The following is a 20,487-nucleotide window of genomic DNA, read 5'->3' as shown; positions in this document are numbered from 1 at the left end:
CATGTATTAGGCTTTAGCACTGAACTGCCAGAGCCATCAGAGGACTGGGCAGAGCCTGAACTGCATGAACACTGTATTCTGCCTGCAAACACATATTGCTCATAGCTCATTCATCCTGCTGGTTGTGCACAGATGCAATGCTTCTGGTGCATTATCCAGCTTGCTCAAAAAGCACTGCTCTTTACCACACCTGCATGTCCTCATAGAGAAAAAAATTGGCCTTGGCCACTTAGAGGCACTCTTGTTGAAGATTCCAGAGGATCTATTAGAGCAGATTTATATCAGGAGCTGTCTGACAGTATGATGCTTCTTTGCATGATCTCAATATTTTAATTTCAAAAGCTAGTGCTCGTTCCCCCAGACATCAGTGTGTACTGTTCCTAGAAGGCATAGCCTCTGGCATTACTCACACTGCTATCTTGTGATAGGCAGGCTCATTTTTGGGGGGAGGAGGAAGTCCAGTGAACAGAACTGCCTGCAGAGTCACAGTGCTCGGTAAAATTAAGCTTGTAGTAATACCTAACACCAGCTCCAGAGGCCCTTCTTTCCTCTCAATGTATGGTCCTAGCCCTTACTCAGTGGCACAACTACAATGCTGTTGTGCTGTGCTACATGACAGCATCCTGAAGCAGGGCAGGTAGGAATAAATAGTGTAGGATGGCCGAAGAAGGCTGGGATACACTTTTACTCCCAAGCCACAGCATCGCAGAGCTGCAACCAAAATAACATGTAATATGAAGGAGGAGAAACTAAGTTTATCAGACACATAATCAAGAATTGTGTACATTTCTGCTTCACTTTAAACATTAAAAATATTCAGTAACATTTACTGCATTACATAACCCTACTCAGATTATAGACACATATTGTAGTCACATAACAGTGTTCAACTTCTTAATCCAAGTAAAGGCTCTTGAAGTATGTAAAGGCAAACAATTTTTGCTAGTGAACTTTCGAACCTCAGTTGATGCCTATGTGTCTGCTAAAGAGACACAGATTTATGATAGTTTAGCATCATTAGCAACCTGGGAAGTTTCTGTTCGTTAATAAGCCCAAGGATGAAAAAAAAAAAAAGAGAACCTTCCTTTTTAGACTTAATGAACCAAGTAACAAATTCACATTCTAAGGCTAACCAGAAGCCACTTCTAAGCAGTTACTGAGGGACATCCCCAGGACAAAGAAATAGAAGTATTACCAATTAGAAAAAAGTCTGTTACTGTTGCCCCAAGCTTTAAAGGGAGCAATTATAAATAAGAACAACTCATGTGTAGCTGGAGACACCAAAATAAAGAACGAACTAATGGAATTAAAATCCCAGAAATCTTCAGCCTGCTGGCCAGCCTCCTACACTGTCACACAGGCATTGTTTATGGGCTTTGCCCAATGGTATTCGGGAAATAAGTTCTAGCATAACCATCAATTTATCATCCTGTTTTACAGACACACAAACAGGCTTCTTTTTAAATAGAACAAATACAGTTTCTAAACAAAATCCCCCATAAAATCTTCTAATTCTCTGTACTACTCAAATACTCCACATCCACTCCTACAATTGCAATCACATTAAGTACCACGATGTTTGCGTGGCATACTAAACACTGTGAAATTAAGAACTAGATTCTGTTTCCTAGTCAGCAGCATAAGAAATAGTTTATTGCACTGCAGCTACACAAGGAAGTCTAGAAATGACTATGTTTTGACAACTTCTGGCTTACAGTATTTAAAGAAAACCAACCAGACTATAACCCATGCCAAGCCCTTACACGTGTACTACGTGCACAGTTACACATGTACTAAATTCTATGCCAATGACTCGCTGTAAGCAGCTCAATAGGATACTTCAGTGTGTTAACTAAACTACAAAAGCAAGCTTTGGCAGGGAACAGATCATCCTTCTCTCCTGGCTGTAAGCTAGGGACATAAGGCTGTGCAGTTAACGACTTAAACCCAACAAGATTAGGCCTTGTGATTACAGTATGACGTTTCCAAACACAATTTTTCATATGCTGTTTATAAAATAGGAAAGATGATGCTTTAAAAACAAAACCAAACCATACCTTAAAGAGCGTCACAGTAATTTCAACATTTTCAGGAACAGGCCATACCACCACCCCACGGTATGGGTTCTTGATTCCAGGCTGCCAGCTATGAGCCTAAGGGAAGAAAAGAAAACAGTTATCTTTAAAGTCCTTATAAAACTGCTAAATTCACTCCCGCAGGACCTAGGGCATGTAGGTAAGAAGTAACAAGTCACCCACTCCAAAAAGACTGTGTTCTTAAACTTGTAGCTCTACTGGATGCTATGAAGGACATAATTAAGAATGACAGTAAGGAAAATGAAACCACTAGCAGGCTTTTTTTGTTCCCCTCTGAACTAAAGCTCTTCCTCACAAGGCCCTAAACTGTTTTTTACAGACATAGCATGGGTCAGGACACTCAAGAGCCTTGCAAAAAACTAAGCTGTAAGGGCAGAGCTTCTGTAGCAAGCTGAGCTTTATTTTGTCAAGATGAAAGAATGCTTTTATTTAAAGAACACATGAGTACAGCACATAGTGCAGGCTTAATCACATTTACAGGTAAGAAGAGCAAAAGGCCAGTTTTATTTAAGAAGTTAAAATAATTATTTATAATCCAGATTGAATACTAATCAAACATTGATGTTCTTATGAATTAATATGCTGGGGTACCTAGAATGAAATAGAGAACTTGACCACCTTTGAGTTTGGATTGATGTGTGGTCTTTATTTACATTTTAACAGGTAGTCCTGAAAAATGCCATATGTGAGCATTTCTGTTTTGGAATAAATATGCTTTTTTCCAGGCTGAATCCATTTTGTGGTGCTGTAAAACAAGTGAGGGAGGGATGCTGATGCACAAGTGACTGCTGAGGAGCAAGGATGTTACTAGAAATCTGTGGAAGTTGTATCAGGAAAGAATGTACAGTCTATTAACTATCTGGAGCTAATTAACCGAGGTTTTGTTTCTTTTAATTCTAAAGCATCATTGCCATGGTTTAGGCCCATCAGACAACAAAAGACCACGATTAGCCTCAAGTACCAAAGACCTGAGAATTGCCAAAGGGTAGGGAGGGCTTAATTGCCACTCAAGGTTCCAGACAAAACAGATCAGGCTACTCGGCTTGGGGAAGAAAATAGAAAATAATTTAATGCAACACCAACTAAAGCATAACCATAAAACCCCAAAACATAACCAACACAGAACGGCACCACGATGAAGAGTACAACCAGTCCTTTAAGACCACCTTCTCCCCACCCCTCCCCTCTTCCCGGGCTCAGAGCCCTGATCCCGGTGTCTTTACCTCCTCCCTCGCTGAACGGCTCCGGGGGGCAGGGAGTGGGGGTTTCAGTCTATTCCTGATAGCTTCTGCCGTTTGCCTCTACTCGGGGCAGGCGGGCCCCGCACCAGTCCTTCCCTCACACACCCACCAGCTCTGCACAGGCAGTCCCAATGTCTGTTCATCCCAAAGGCTGCAGCTCCTCTCTGCCTCTCGTGTGGGGCTGCTCTGCGGCCCAGAGGCTCCAGCACAGCCTGCATCATGGCCACCTGCTCACACAGTCTCTCGCCTGGCCAGGCACACTCACATGGAGTTGCTGGTGGCTCTCAGTCCTGCCATGGCCCTCCATGGGTTGCAGGGGTACAGCTGCATTCTCACCACAGCTTGCAGAGGGGTCCCTGGTCTGGTCCTTCTCCTTCCTTCCTCCTTCTCTGACTGTGGGGTCCGCGTAGCCGCCTCCATCCTGTATCACTCTTACACCTCCTGCCAGCACTTCAAATTCCCGTCCCTAAATAGTGATGGCAGAGGCGCCAGATTGGCCCAGCTGGGCCGGAGGTGGGTGTGAACCCAAGAGCCGGGGAAGAGTCCAAAAACTCTTTACTGGGTCTTCACTACAACCCCCTCCCCCTGTTACCAAGCAAAAGCAGCTCCTCACTAAACCATGACAATCATTCATTGTAGTTTCATACTTCTTCCTACCCTCAGAACTTCAGATTAGACTGCCTATTAGATTAATTTATTGTTTTAATAAGATTAGTAGGACTCGTGCCTCAGGTTCCCAGGTACTCTAAGGTAGCCTGGGCAACTTTAAATACAGCTTTGTTACACCCGGAAAGACAAGGGTGGTGAAACAGCCCCTTTCAATCACATAGAGGAAGTAACTGCTGCTGTGTACTGTGAGCAGTATCTAATTCCAGATGCCACGTTCATATCTGACAGCCTCACCACACATACCAGCTGCTTCATGGGCCCTCTGGCATTTCAGATGGGCTTTCACCAGAGCCTGCAGCATCACAGGTACCTCTGATGGACTCACTCTTCCTCTAATCTCTCAGTCCTCACAAAGGACTGCAGATAAACTGCAAGTGACAATAACTGCTAAAGCAGCAAGGACAAGCAGAGGAAGGACAGAGAGGCAGCTGGGAAAAGATGTGAAGCTGAAGAACAGAGAAGCTGCTGGAAGAATCCAGCCTGTGCAGCCACCACAGAAGACAGTCCTACCTGTCTCCACAGCCACATGACCACAGCACACTCATTTCCATCCCATTATTTTTATTTTCTTGACAAACACTGCTCGCTCTCCTGTGGTTTTATCACAGGTTTTTCCATCTTTGGTGTTCTGCCTAAAACCCCAGCTCCCAAAGACATCTAATTAGATTAGAAATTGCAGTAAATTTTGATGCTTTGTGCTTACAGAGTAAACTTTAATAACATGACTTGGCACATCTGAAGAGAGAATTTTTTTTAAAAGGAACTTTGAAAAAGTGCTATTTTTACTATTTTTAACTCCATGAATTTCAGCTTAATTTCATTCTAAAGAGGCCTGGATGAGTTTCTGAGTAACTAAGCAAACTGTTGTAGCTTTACTCTGCAAGTGTATTTTATAAGAAAAGATGGTTTTGTGAGCAGCAAGACACACCACAGTAGTTGTCAACCCTACCACTGTCACTTGAGCTCTATCACGAGCCTGACTGCCACAGGATCCCACAGTCTCCTGCATCGTTCTCAGCTTGTTTGGTGGAGATATTCAGCCAGCACAAGGCAGTGATCCAGAGCCAAGCACGTGCTCATCTGCCAGCCAGCCTGTCCTCATGTAGCATCTTACAAAGATGAATCAACTTCTCCTCCATAGGTGCACTCCATTCCCTTTCCAGATACCAATTTTCACAAAACTAATAAGAGCTCACAGCATGTCTGGAACCTGTGCTTTCCTGCTGGGTTTGGCCACTACTGACAATTATATCAAACTTGTGACGTCCAACGTCCAAGCACAGACAGCCTGCTCAGCTGAGAATCACTTATTCCATTTATAAAGCAAACTAGAGAATAAACATTCACTGGTGCACGCAAAGCTTTCCTTCAAGCCCTTTATCAGCATTGCCTCCCACCAGGAGAGTTAGAGAAACAGTAAACACACACATAGATATATGTGATTTTCTGCCATTGTGACAGGCACGTCACTGAAAGCAACAACCAGGAGACAGGCCCCAGCTAATGAGCTTTTAAAGCAAAGCTGTTCTCTGATCAGCTGAATGTTATTAAATCCTCCTTTGGCTTTGAAAAATAAACACTGTACCACACAAACAGCATGACAGAAAAAAGATAACATCAAAACTACGTCTGGGTTGTTGGAAAGGAGAAAAAGAAAAAGGGGGAGCAAAGAGGAGAAAACAAAGAGGGAGCGCTAAACAAAGGTAATTTAAAATTAACATGGAGAGTGTTATTCTAACACAGCATTTCTCATGTCAAGGACCTCTGGGCTGCAGTTTCTTGAAGTTACATCTGGCCTGTATCAAAAAACCTTTTCAACTCCAAAATTATAAGCCTTGACTTTGATACATGAGCTGAATCGGGCTACCTCTGCTCAGCAGAATTGCCCACACTTCCAGACAGGAGATTACTGTCAAAGCTCAGACAAGGTGAGGTGCTGCACCTGTGCAGTATGTTTCCATCCTAATCTTCACCTCTAACTACATTTCCCATTGCGTTGTGCCTTCTAGTCCCACATTTTCCTTATCTCCTACTAGTCTTCAGAGACAATAGGAGATTGCTAGTGGAGACTAGGCAACAGAAGCAGCTAAGCTGCTCATCCACAGCCCCCCAACCTTGCCTGACATGTAAATTCAAGGTATGAGAAGCAGAAATACACTGTTGCAATTCAAGGAGAAAAGCAACTGCTCCCCTTTTCTGCCCATGGAAAATGTAAGGATATGACCTAGTGTGAAACCTCTTGTAAATCAGGAAACAAGAGCTACAGGAGGGCTGGTTGAAATACCCTATAAATAGAGTAGGGCTGTGAATGACATTGTCCAACCTACAGCATTGCTCTGGCACAAAACTGATGACTGTTAGAAGGGGGCTGTGTAAGAAAGGATGTGGATGTGAGCCTACAGGCTCATACAGAAACTTTACACTGCCTAGTTATGAGTTCTTTCCCCAGTTTTCTCTCTAAAACAGCAGCAGTTACAATCCAGACAGCCTGCTTTGCCATCTACCATACACAATGTTGTGAAAATCACAACTGCTCTGCTGTGCTTGAACTAGAAAGACAGACTTGATACCTCTGCAGCTTTGGCCTCTGGTTCCAATGAGAAGGGAAGAATCTTTAAAAATAGATTGAGATCTGAAACTTACAGGGCCAAATAATTAAAATGTTCAGTGCTCCATATTGTAATGCACATACAACACACCAAAGGGCTTACAAATGGTACTCAAAACCAGTGAAACACTTCTGAAAACACTGACTCTGTCGAACAGTCTCCAGTAGTCAATAATTTCAAAACACAAAAAGAGTACTCTGATGTCTGTGCAAGTTCTCAGCATTTAGTACTACTTAAGCTATTATCATTCTAGATGAGTGTCCACTTTCTGGTTGTATTAAGCAGCAGTCACACACCTCTCACCTCATGCACAGGGTAGACAAACTCAAGTCTTGCTTTTCAGTAGTTTCTGCAGGAGAGCAGAGAGTGGGTTTAATTGTAAAAGTAACATTTCCCAGCATTGCTGAAACTCTTGCACCAAACAGTGAAACATTACAGAAGACTATAAAGAAGCTCTGTCTAGTTCAACATATGGCAATATGTTGATTGAACAAAAGAAGATGAGATGAGCTCACTCCAGGGCTGCCTTTTGTACACCACCCTTCCTAATAATTACCTGCCAGGGGCTGACCTTGACCATATAAAACTGCCTCTCACTCCACAGGCAAACTTGCACTCCAAAACACAAATACATTTCTGTGAATCTTGGAACAAACCAAGTAATTTTATAAATGCTTATTTTTTAAGTACTCTCCTTCAATCTAAAAAATACTACCGGAGTAAGGCAGAAGTAGCAAAAGTAAAAACCCCTACCAAACCTACATCAGAATTGTTTAGGCAGTTCTTGGATAGGGAACAATAAAACATGAGAGAGACTTAGTATAAACCTTCCCTTACAGTTGTCTTTATTATAGAATGTAAACAGAACAATATTTTAAGTTAGAATTTAAAGAAAAAAGTCGAAAACGGCCTCAAATCAGGAACTTTGGTTCCAAACATGAAGTTAATAAATACCACAATCAGCTGTTCATCACTTCATCATGATAAGACAGATGTAGGCAACTAGGGTACATTACAGGAGTCACTTCCCCAGCCCCTGTAAACAGGAGATTTCATGATATGGCACATGTGACATTCCTATCATGACCATCTCTGTTTACTGCTGCTTACATTTTTTGTTGTCTCTACAAAAATCTCTGTCCTGACCCTTCAAAAACAAAATACTACATTATTTCAAGAGCCTACCCTTCCAGTTGCTTCATGTTATCCATCTGCTTTCTCCCTTCATTACTGTCTCATCTCATCCTGCCTCTGACCATGGAGCTGACCATAGTATTTTAAGCCATCTGCAAAGTACTGAACAGTTTCTATTTATGCACCAAATCTGTTCCTCTAGCCAAGTTCTCAATACTATTTCTTAAAAGCACAAGTCAGACCTAGCATTATTCCTAACCTGCAGCCCCAGGAGTGGCTTCATTGTGAGCCAGCAAGCTGCTGCTTTTCTTTCCCTGATAAGATTTTTGCCAACTGCCTATGATCAGACCAGCTCTGCTACTTGTCTCTGTGACAGGCCACAAGAACCAAGCAGGAGCTTGACTGGCTCCAACAGTGCTTAGGGCAGCTCAGCTTGTAGAGATAATCTGTCTTCTTCAGTGTTACCCAGACAGAACACTGTGACAGGATGAGGGGAAAAAAGTAATGAATAACTCAAAGAGCAGCTGTCACTAAACATTGAGATCTTTCATCTGCTGCCTTCACCCCACAGCATGGATTGTGAAGACCAAGAATGGCTCAGATTTGCTCCATGAGATGAGACCCACCAAACTCATCCATCATCTGGTGATGGCCAGAGATCAGTAGGATCCAGCTGCTAACAGACCCGCTGGAAAAGGAATGGATTAGGAAAAGCTGCCATTTCCCCCACACCAAAGGAAATGTCAACTGGCAGTTTCTGGATGTCTTAGTCTATACCACAGCTCAGTATCACAAAGGCAGGAGACAAATTAAAGACTGGCCTCCAGACTACAGTGTGCATCTTCATGATTATCTTGAAATCACTGTGCTTGACCCTCCAGCTAAAGAAGCTGGGCACCAGAACAACACTCCTGCTGCACTCCCACCCTGGGATGTGGTCCAAAAAACCCAGCATATGCAAAGAAGAAACTTAAAAGTCTTGTAAACATCAGGCAGCCTTCATTCAACCCGTTGCTGTCAGTGTCCCTTGAGAACAGATGAGAAAACTAGCAGATTCCCACAAGTCTTCCCACAAATGTCTTCTATTCATCAGTATGCACATGTGTTACAACTGTAATTATGCATCCATGTATTATTGCTAAAGCACTACACAAAGGCTGCTGAGCTTAGAAAATGAGCAAAAACTCATCTCTACTAGAAAACACATTTTCTAGCACTGGGCTAGCTGTTCAAGCTTAAATTCACACATACACATTCATGACATATTCCTTAAATAGATGATTCATGCTATTTCTTTCACCAAACCTTGCCTTGTCCACTGCTCACAACAGATGATGCTCAGATAAAGAGCCTCTTCCCCTTCTCATCATGCAATTCCTGGCCTTATCTATTGAGCTTCTTATTTAAAGAAAAAAAAATAGAAGTGAATGCAGAGTTACTTTTCTCATAGTTTTCTGAAACATCCATCACTGCACCTCAGAATGTCACCAGAATTTAACTTTATGGGATCCCTGGAAAAAAGAAGGGTATTATGCTCCAAATTTACAAGCAGCAAAAGAATAGCCTGTTTCCACTAATTTGGCATGGTCTGATTAAATCAGCAATGACCTGACTTTATAGGGATTAAGCATGAAACAACCTTTTGTTTTGTCCCCCAAAACAGACTTTTTTCACTTCAGTTGAAATGATGGCTACTCAAACCTGCTGCAAATCAGTCCCCATGCCCCAAGACACACACAAAATGGAAAGACACAACAATTTTAGCTTTACTACTCTATCTAGTCTAGGAACTTTGTAGATGGAGATGGGACAAAACTGAACTCCCCAAAATGGCATTTAGCCACCTAACATCAAGGCAGTCTTTTCTATTCTTGTTCTACATCTTCTTTAGCAAACACTCGCCAACTTCTTTATCGATTACGCATTTTTGTTCACCACTTGGTCTTCACGTTCTCTTTAACCACTGTCTGCTTAGCAGTTGTCTTATTAAAGGCTCTATCATATGCCTAAAATAGTACACATCGACCATTAGAATGACTCATCCAAATTTTGACCACTTACACTCGCAACCCCATATGATTTTGTTACTTGACTAACAAAGCCAAGAAGCCCCAGCAGTGCTTCTCTGAACCATCCTGGTCCCAGGCAGTAATTTGCATGTCAGAGTCATAACACACTTTTATATCTCCAGTCAGTGAAGAATGTGGCAGTGACAGAAAAGGCTGGCACTGGGCAATGAAGTAGCCGGAAAAGGCAAGAGATTGCCAAGGACAGCAAAACTGGTGACATTACTGCTGCCTTATTGATGGCATATCCTTGGAAAAAGGCTGGGAGGGCTGCTTTTGTGTGCTGTGTTGTCTGTCTTAACTCCCTACATATAGATCCTTTATACTCCCTGTTCCTCTGCTCCTCTTGGTTCTGCTCTTCACGTTCAAGTCCTTTCCCTGTTCTCAACATTACTCCTTCTCTGTGTTTAAACAGTTTTCAGCAGAAGTGCTGAAATCACAGGCAAGGCACCTTCTTGCAGCTTTGATACAAAAAGGATCTTTGAAGAATAATTTTGTCGGGCTCTCAGAAGCAAGTGCAATTTTGATTCTTCAGTGGTGTATAATTCAACCATATGCCTGTATGTGTTCACAAGAACAGCAGAAAGTACCTCCTTGACATTATTGCAACATCTCTTTTCGAACTGAAATTTCTTAGTTCAAAGCTTGGAAATGCACGAGCATCTCCATGAAATGAAGGTAAACATATTTACAACACATCTCCCTTGTTCTACACTAGAACAAAGTCAAATCTAGAAGCCCAGGCCCTGAAAACCTGGGAGCAACATGCCAGTGTGACAGGGTATTGAAGAGGAAGAATTAAGTCAGTGCACTACTGCAAGCTCCACCTTCTGTAAACTAAGGACGGTGATAACCATCTGAATGAGGCTTGAAGAGTTGTGGCAAGCCCCATAAACATCATTTTGAAGACAGACAACAGTTGCACTAGCAGATAGCTGACTTCCTCCTCCCTCCTCAAGCTGAGAGTTCATTTTGGATCTGGGATTGCTTGGTAATTCTGCCAAATAGCAATACAGAAAAATCACCATTTTCCGTAAACTCCTGGCACATCCAATGAAGACAGTCAACACAGAGACATCTTATCTTGACACACCAATTGAAAAGCACCAAAATCAGGCTCACCCAGGAAGAGAGGATCCCAGAATAGAGCTGTAACTTAAATCTGCATTAAGGTCAGTAACTGCTGGATATATTTATGCTCTTGTATCCACCAGATCGCCATTTAAATGGTCTAAATGGTTATCGCTTTTCATTTGCAACACTTTAAAACTTGCTATAAATAAACACCTCTACAGCTCCCATCCTATGTTTCCCCACAATAACAACCAAAATATTCAGACTCCTGCACCTAATATCTCTCACTATTCCTTCTAATTGAGGGTTCACTGTAGTTTTATTTGGAAAGCAATCATGTGGGCCGGAAACCCTATCAAAATCATACAAAGCTGCAAAAATATGAGCTTCAAAGGACACGAAGAGCTCAGCTTTCAGCTCAACAGTACCTCAAGATTACATTAGTTAAACGGGCTTGTTTCAGCATTTGTCCATATCTGTCAATAGCTCCATCATACCATCTTGCAATTTGCACCACATTTTTGGATGATATATCTCCCATATGGAAAGAGTCCAGCAAAGGGCCATGAAAGTGTTTGTAGGACTGGATCACCTCTCTTGGAAGGAAAAGCTCAGAGAGCTGAGACTATTGGGCCCAGAAGAGAGAAGGCTTAGTGGTAGTTCGTCAATGTATATAAATACCTGAAGGGATGGTGCAAAGAAGACAAACTTTCCTCAGTGGTGCCCAGTGACGGGACCAGACGTGGTGGGCACAAAGTGAAACAGAAAGTTCCTCCTAAACATCAGGAAATACTTTTTCACCATAGCAGTGACCAAGCACTGGAACAAGTTGCCCTGAGACCCTGGGGAGTCTCCTACCTTGGAGATCTTAAAAAGCTGTCTGGAGAGTCCTGGGCAACCACCTTTAGGTAGTCCTGCTTAAGCAGAGGGGTTGAACTGGATGACCTCTAGACCTATCTTCTAACCCTCACAATTCTGTATGTGAACCAGCACAGGGATATATCTCATTACGCCTAACAATCTGAAAAGCTCAGAAAAGAAAACATAACGTCTGAAGAAGTCTTTACAACTTTATAGTAAGGTAAGACCTCAGCTCTCTCCTCTTCCTTCTCAAAGATGCTGAAAAACACAGAAAATTATTAATGCTTTGTACTTACTGAGACCAGTGTCCATCAAACATAAACTAAGAGGAAATATTCATTTGACTTGTTTCCAAGAAAGCAATTTGATGAAATAAATATGTTGAATAAAGTATTTTACTGGCAGTAGGACTAAGATCAAGAACATATATTGATCTACAGCCTTAGACCTGAACAACTCAAATCATATCACTACCTCAGCCTTAAAATGAACTCTGTCCTTTGCCCAAGCCTGAGGGCCACTCAGTCTCTTTCAAAGTACCTTTGTGAGATCTTACTAAGCATGAATCAATTAGTTAACAAAAGACTTCAAGTCTCAGGTAAATCTGACAGTTTATCCAAGAGTTGTTTCTCCTCCCTGATGACCAAAAGAGAAAACACAACTTTACCGCCCATCTAAAAAAACTTCAAGCCTCAAAAGCTAAGCAAGTATCAGACAATCCTCTTCCATCAGTGAAATGTTGCCATTAGAGCCTATGGCATTGTGCCCATAACATCACAAGTAGAAATCCATTACTTCACAAAGCCCTACTGGATTTTTCTTAGGGCTTCTGTTTCTGAACATACTATGAATCTCAACAAACGAGTCATTCATGGCCAAATACCTCACCTTTCACTAAGCTTTTTAAGGTTACAATGCGTGTGTAAATATTGAATTTACTGTTGTATATTATCTTTCCTCTCTAGGTTCTACAGAAATGAAAGCAAAATAGAAACACTATCATAAGGTAAGCCACAACAGATACCCTACATCAGCAGTTACTGCCTAGGTATATGTCATGCTACAAAATCAAGGTAACTTGAGCCAGTTTATCCTTCAATGAAACAATCTGACTGGCTTTGCTGAAGAGTATGAACATGGAACAGGAGCAGTTATTTGGAAAAGATGCCAGACTTGTCAACCTTGTTGACTCACCAAGTAACACCTTTGAGTTTTCATACCTTAAAGCAGAATTTAAGATGCACACAAAGCAGTAGAAATTCAGTTGTGCAGTCACTTTCAGTCAGTGACCAGTCCAAAACTACAGCAAATATGCATGACAACCAGAAAAAAAATAAGTGAGAAGGAGAAGAGTACCAGTAAAAAAGAACCAACAAATCCTTCCAAAAGTCTCTCTTCAGTCGGGTATGACATTTTCTAAACACTGAAGTTCTTCAATATTATCATTATTTCAAGGTATCTTCTGTCATGAGTGTCCTCTCTTCACTGTTCCAGAGTTCATGGAAGTATTATTCTGAGTTACACTCGTGCTCCCTGCAACCTTGCTCAGTGGTTAGGACACTTTTTCCCAGCTCGTTTGTGCTGCTCTTCTCAAGCTTTTAGACAGATGGGGGACAGCCCTCTACCAGAGGACATAAGGCAACAAAAGAAATTCTACAACATGACCAGTGCTCAAAGGCCTTTGTTTGCTTGCTTTATGCATAACTTAGGCTCCCCACCTCCTTGGGCAACAACTGACTGCTAGGATTGACTAAAGTTTTTACTCTTATTAGTCAATAGTACAATACCATAACAAGACATTGTCACATTAGACACTGTAAAGGTTTAGAAATGTTTGCCATTTGTTTCAATCTCAGTGTAAATGGAGAGCACTGTGGTTTATTTTTAAGCTTCATTTTGTATGTACAGCAAGCCACACATTCAGACTGTCTCATCTTTCCCTTCACCTCAAACCCAAAGGAGGCTCCATAGAGTCTAACTGAAGCCTACTGTCAGAGCAGTAAAATTCAGCCATCTAGAGAAACTGAGCACCGTTTAACAAAGAGACAATAATCTCGTAAGGTTTTCAGATATCTTACTGAAAGAAGAAAAGTAAAGTGAAGCTCCCATCAAAATCCCCAACCCCGTGCCAAGTTTATGAATGCCCAAATACTGGACAGACTTCGCTTGGTAGCCTGAAAAAAGGCAAGTTCTAAGTCATTAGCCATAAAATACAAATTCAAAGGCTTCCTTCACAGTGTTTGTGGAATTAAAATGTTAAAATTCAATTCAAACACATACTACAGGATTGGAAGAGCCTGCTTTTATTCTTTTTGATTTGTAGTATTTTCAAGTTGTGAAATAGTCTTGTTAAGACTTTATATTCCTGTTGCAGGGATGTCAGAGTCTCTTATTACTTTTTTAAGTTTATGTTTAATACACTGTTAGTAATAAAACAGATTCTCCTTTCTAGTTAAGATGAGCAATTAATAACTGAAACTGAACTGATGATGATATAATTCTGACAAATAACTGAAGCTGGAAATAGTTAAGTGTTTCCATAAATTAGCATTGATACAAATAGCAGCTTATTATGAACTTCATGGATCAACTGAGTTAAAAAGAAAACAATTAAAATATTTCTCATTTACTTGGCTGCTCCCCACATTGAAGAAACCAGTCCCTCAAACAGCTGACCCTGCTTGCCACTGCAGTTGAAACTTATTAAGAAACCAACTAACCTTAGAGGATTTTCTTCGGCTTCTTCTTGTCCAAACCACCACTAGTTTGTCTGGCTGCCTGTTGAAGACAAGGAAGAAAGAGCTTAATTTACAAAAAGATCAATATGTAAACAGTTTATATTAAAACTCTTGCAATACATCATGGCATCCTAGTTGATACATTATCTCTTAAAAATAGTTCATCTAAAAACCACTCTCAGCATCAGCTATTTAACAGGAAAAATGATGTTATTTATAGAAAAAGGCTGCCTTCCAATCTGCACACTGTCATTGTTCTTTTCCCATTCTCCTTGCCTGTAGGCACCTTCCCAGAGCCAGCAGCACACCTGAGCAGAAACGATTCCATCAGATACAGAAGAGAACATAGACTCTTTAAAACACCTTGGAAACAATCCAGTATCCAAAATAAACATCAGTGCAAACTCTGGTTTGAATTTTTATGCAGACATATTGAAAAGGTACTGCTAAGTAGAAAACAGGCAATTTCACTTTTTTCACCACCAAAGGATTATTTTTTCTACTTGAATACCTCAAACAAGAGAAACACATCCTGTATTATTCCTCAAACTCTCCTTGGACAACATAGGTAGATAAAACAGCACTTCCTTAACTTTTACTCAGAACAAACACGCAGAAATGCAGTGCAACTCCCCAGGCAATTATTTACTTGGTTTTCATAATGAATGTAGATGGAAACTTCTACCTTATTAGTTTTACAGTTGTCTGAGTGATTTTTGATACTGACCTAACTTCCAGGTTGGGTTTTTTTTTTTTTAGCCCATGATACACTTCCCATTGTATGACCACACTTCTGGTCTCACTTCCAGACCCATGATCCCTCTTCCGGAGACTCCTGAGCTTCCATTCTGGCTTTGTTTTCTGTCTGATGATCCAAATTCCATCAACAGGCCTGACTGCAAATGTACCCACAAACGATTTTGAATGGTGTCCACATCTCCAGCTAGAAGTACTAAACCTGCCACACTGCCTGTAAAAAAACCCTGCTACTCAGATTTTTTAGACACCAGTATGAGAATCCTCATGTTTCTAAAACCGACAGCAAAACCCATTAAAAAAAATAAATCAAATCTTTGTGGGGGAAGGAGAAACCTTGTTACTGAGAAGAAGTCCAAATATAATGTGCTCAAATCATTATTAAAAGATGCACCCAAAAAAACTCACACAAGTATTTTGAATTTAGAAAAACCCCAGTGCTATCCTAGTATTTCACAGGGAGAATAACTTAATAACTGACTTTTCAAATGAAAACTCAACTGTTTTAATAGTTATTTTAAGCACTGAAGTGCAGGACACCACATTATATCCCTTCCCATTCAGCTATTCATCGTTTCTGCAGGGTACAATAAAACCAATACATCACCTACAATTTACATTGAAACTCTGGCAGAACTAAAGTTCTCCTGAGAAGCAGAGTTAAGGGCAGATTCTGCAGAGCAAATAAGGACACAAGTTTTTATTTGCTATTCTGCATTGCACTTTACTCCTTTAACATATTCCACGATTGCCAGGTCGGTATAAATTCAAAGTGAAATAACCTACTGCATTTTAAACTGTGTAAATTCACTCATATGGCTTGTTTAGGTGACCTAAACTGTAAGTTGGCTCTGCTTACAGTTTCTTCTGCAAAATCTTGCTTGGTAATGAGGTCATCGTGTTGTGCTTCGAAAGCTCACTTGTGTTGGGTGCCTGAGGTTCTCATCTGTTCGCACACCCTTCCAGTCACTTTGATGGGAGCTGTGTGTGTGACACTAGGGAAAAAAACCACAACACTCCCAAGCAATTTCCTTGAAGCAAAGCAATCCAAACCCATACCTAAAATAAACAATCTTTTTCCAGAGCTATTTCACTTTGCACTTTAAAGCTCACTTATTCTCATTTTAGAAACTGGCTTGTGAGCCAAATTTAATTTAACCTTGACTCATTCAATCCTAAACTTGCCTCTGAGCATAAAAAGCAAAAAATGCCCAAAGCAGGAGAAGGTGTGAGAAGGAAGGAAAATTTAAAGAAAAAAAATTAAAAGAAGATGCATTTCTGCAGTACTACAGTGGCTACACTGCAGACAAGCTTCCCTCCAAAAGCAGGACCCTCTGTCCCAGGAGTCACACAAACAGGAGCTTCGTTAGGAAAAGGCAGGATAAAGCCTGCAGATTATAATGGGTAAAGCATTAGAGTTTCTTTTCATCAGAAGAGCACTCAAGTGTACTGAGATCCCACAAAGGAGGCCAAGAAGGATCTTACACAGGTCCCTTCCTTTTCTGCAGCTCCAGCTCAGTTAACAGTGACACTGCTTTGTCCCTCCAGAACTGTTTTGATCATGTCTTATTTATCTTGACATCAGAAGTGATTTGTTCTTACAACAGCACAGAGTCATCTCCCCTAAAGGGAAATATGCCACAAGTTGGAAAAGTGAAGCAGCTCCACGTGGGGTTAACGTCTAAACCAGGAGGCCAGCCCTGATGGAGATGGCCAAGAACAGTTATACACATGTGCAAACTAATAAGCCAAGAGAAACAACTCAGCAAAGCAAGGAAACAGGAGGAATGCCACTGTCAAAGGGAGTTAATTCAAAGTAGGGATCAATCGACACCTACATGCCTGCAACACAGATACTTTTTCATTATGGGGTACTCTAGAAGAGACCTGCAGCTAACACCACATGCCTCAAAAAAAGAAAAGAGTGAAGAAAAGGATATATGCAGGTAACAGTTATTCTCAAAAACTAAGTAGCATAAAACAATTGTCAAGGGTTGACAAGCCTCAGTGCAGAGATCCTTCCAAGTATGGACAGAAAGGAAAAGAGATAAGAATCAGAGATGACCAGTAAAACACAACAGTCGTCTCCTGTGATACTGGTGCGTGTGTATGTGTGTGTCCCAGGTGGGTGATTGACCTTACATTCAATTCCAATTCTTTCATTTTAAACCGTGTGCTTGCTTAGCTTTACACAGGATGTCAGAGACAGCTGGTGCTTCAATGCACTTCTCCAGAGGGAGCTGTGTCTGCATCACACCCCACAATTGTCACCAAGCCTGAATTTATTTCCCAGTTTTGAAGAACTCCCTCTGCCAGGAATATAAAAACAATACACGAACAAGAGGTTCAATTCAGGCTGAGAAGACCAAACCATGCTGATAGGAAAGCATGAGCAGCATTTCTTCCCCTACGCTCTTTCACCAGTATATTTATTTTGTTAAGTACTTGAGTACACTTTGCTCCTTCAGCTCCTCTCCATCAGGAGAGAAGTGCACATCCAAAGGTGCTTTGCAAAAGCAGAACAAGGAAGGTCATCACAATATGGGAGACAAAAAATGGAATAGGGAAAGAAAGGAAGGGAAGAAAATATCCTGAAGAAAGTTTCCTCACAGAGTATAGCACATGTTTAACTGAAACAAAACAGAAAATATCACAGTTTTTCTAAGGGATTTTCTTCAATAAAGTCACAAATACATCGATTTAAAAATATCTTCACAGAACTGATTTACAAAAGAAGCCAAGAGCAATCTTCTACTCCACAATCATTGTTCTTTTATGCCAATATACTTCTAGAAGAAGAAGTCCTGCTCATATTTTAATTGGCAAATTTACATTCAAAGTTATTAGTGATGTCCCGGTGCTAGGAAACAGCCAAAACCACATAATGCAGTTTGCTCATTTAAAGCATTTAAGTGATATTTCCTACTTCAGACCTCTCCCGTCCTTGACACCATAAACCTGGCTTCTCATTAACCACCAACAAAAAGCAAATCAAATCACTTCTGAGGCTGAAGATCAGCTTTAGTATCCTTCATAAGTTTACTTTGTGCTCTCAGATCATTCCAAACACAAAATTCACAATGGGGTAAATTGAACAAACACTAATGGTCAGTCATAAAAAAACCCCTTTAACATTAATTTCCTGTGCTGCATGAACAACATTTGTCATTTATTTAAGGCCAATGGTTTTTAGTCAGTCACTTATTCAGCAAAGCCAGTATATTTCAAGCAAGATAACACAGCACTAAGCCTAAAATGATGAGGGTGAAATGGAGTGGGTGAAAGAGCTGGGTTTTAACTGAACAGCTACATCTCCACGTTCAGTAATTGCTTCAATCAATGTATTTCAACACCATCTCCCCTTCAGTGAGAGTATTTAATACTGTCCCACAATCTACCACAATTGCCTTACAGGTACTTCGCGTTCCACACCATGTCAGCATACAAGGAAATGGCTTCAAGTTGTGGCAGGGGAGGTCTAGACTGGAGATGAGAAAGAACTTTTTGCCTGAGAGGGTTGTTAGACACTGTCCCAGGCTGCCCAGGGAAGTGGTGGAGTCCCCATCCCTGGAGATACTGAAAAGCTGTGTAGCTGAGGTGCTGAGGGACATGGGTTAGTGATGGGCTTGGCAGTGTGAGGTTAGTGATTGGACTTGATGATCATAAAGGTCTTTTCCAATCAAAATGATTCTATGATTCTATGCAGTGCTGCCAAAGCAGTAGCAACTCCCTGGAGGGGGAGCCAAAGGAAAGCAGCAGCACCGGGGCATCGGACATTGTAATCTCACAGACATTGTAATCTCACTAGGCAGGGACCCAGTACTGAAGTACTGAAGGATCCACCTTGGATCCCAAAGATAATGTTTTACAAAGCCTACCGTAAGTTTTTATTTGCTATTTACTTGGTTTTCTGTGGTTTACAAGAAACTGTCTGGTGAAAAGACAATTTATAGTAAAAAATGTGTTTTAAAAAACACATTTTACAAGAAAAAAAAATTTACAAGAAAAATTTACTCAGCAAAGAAGCAGGGAAGATGACATTTCAAAGTCTGTGGCTCAGAGAAAGAGCTCCATCAGTGCCCTGAATACTAAGTAACTGAGATATGAAATAGAGATTAATAAAACATCTATAATTCAAAGGCATGCCTGCATTTCCTGTCAGATGGAAGCCATGATTCTGGTATCTTCAATTCTCCCATTGAAACAATTGATTTTTTTTTTTTAAGAAAATAAAATACCGGAACAGGACTTTGCCATACCCATAATTATTGAAGTAATAAAAACATTCCACAGACTGGGGAAAAAATATGTCATCTGATCATCACCTTATATACCATAAATTTCACTGATTGAAAAGGAGGTTGTGCAAGATTCAAGGTCTTCTAGGGTTTCATTGACGATTCCAGGAAATATTTGGCACAAGATTTTGATTACAGAACTCTCCAAATATCATTTGTGAGAAAAGGACATAAAAGATACCAGACTCCTGCTAGCTCCTATTTTGTAAACTTTTAGCAGAGGCAGGTACCATTAAGTAGGACCTACTTTTCCACAAAATTTCCCATTTGATAACCAAAAATAACCAATGTCAGAGACACGTTTAGAATGCGTTGTTGAACATAACTGTAAATAAACATAACCTTCCTTATGGCCACTGAAGCCAGTGGCATGACCAATAACAACTTTTTGTGAAAGGAGAAGAAATAGGTAGCAGTTTTTGTTCATAACAGGGTATCACTACATTTAATAATATTCAAGAATCTTCAGATGCCTGTAACACACATAGTAGCTTTTCTGTATACACCCAGACACAGTACAGTCTGCATGTTTGTTTTGGCATCAAATTGCCCCCAAGTGTTGGATTTTGCCCTTTTTTTCCCTTTCAATTAAACATGTTTTATTCTTACTGTGTTTCATTTGAACTGCATTAATTATTACAGGCTGCTAGATTACTCTAGTGAAGCAAGCTTAAAAGAGTATAATTAACAAGAAGAGCAGCAGTGTTAGCACAATAGCATGCAGATGCACCTATTGAAGGATAAAAATAATTACTTGAGGACTCGTGTCAAAGTACTTCTGATAAGAATTGTACTTTTTTTTCCAAATAACCTTTTGTCCCCTCTGCTTTGTGCATACCAGCATGACATGCAAGGCTTTCCTTAGGAACTACTCCTCCCTCCCCACTAGCACAGCGCTTTTTACACGACTGCTGGAACGCTATCAAGGCTCTCTAATGGTTTCTT

General features: G+C 40.8%; 1 protein-coding gene across 7 annotated transcripts in view; it reads right to left on the bottom strand.

Annotated features, from left to right (window-relative positions):
- EHBP1 (EH domain binding protein 1) overlaps positions 1-20,487 on the bottom strand; it is a 218,274-nt gene that overhangs the window by 171,813 nt on the left and 25,974 nt on the right. For all 7 annotated transcript variants that reach the window (XM_061989162.1, XM_061989164.1, XM_061989165.1 and 4 more), the window contains exons 3-4: positions 14,471-14,528; positions 2,058-2,153 (exon numbers count right to left, since the gene is read on the bottom strand). In XM_061989162.1, the coding sequence (XP_061845146.1) occupies positions 2,058-2,153; positions 14,471-14,528 (154 nt within the window). The remainder of the gene's footprint in view (positions 1-2,057; positions 2,154-14,470; positions 14,529-20,487) is intronic.

The sequence above is a fragment of the Colius striatus genome, chromosome 2 (genome assembly GCF_028858725.1).
Source record: "Colius striatus isolate bColStr4 chromosome 2, bColStr4.1.hap1, whole genome shotgun sequence".
In the NCBI taxonomy this organism is placed as follows: Eukaryota; Metazoa; Chordata; class Aves; order Coliiformes; family Coliidae; genus Colius; species Colius striatus.
This window is presented reverse-complemented; position numbering and strand designations above follow the sequence as displayed.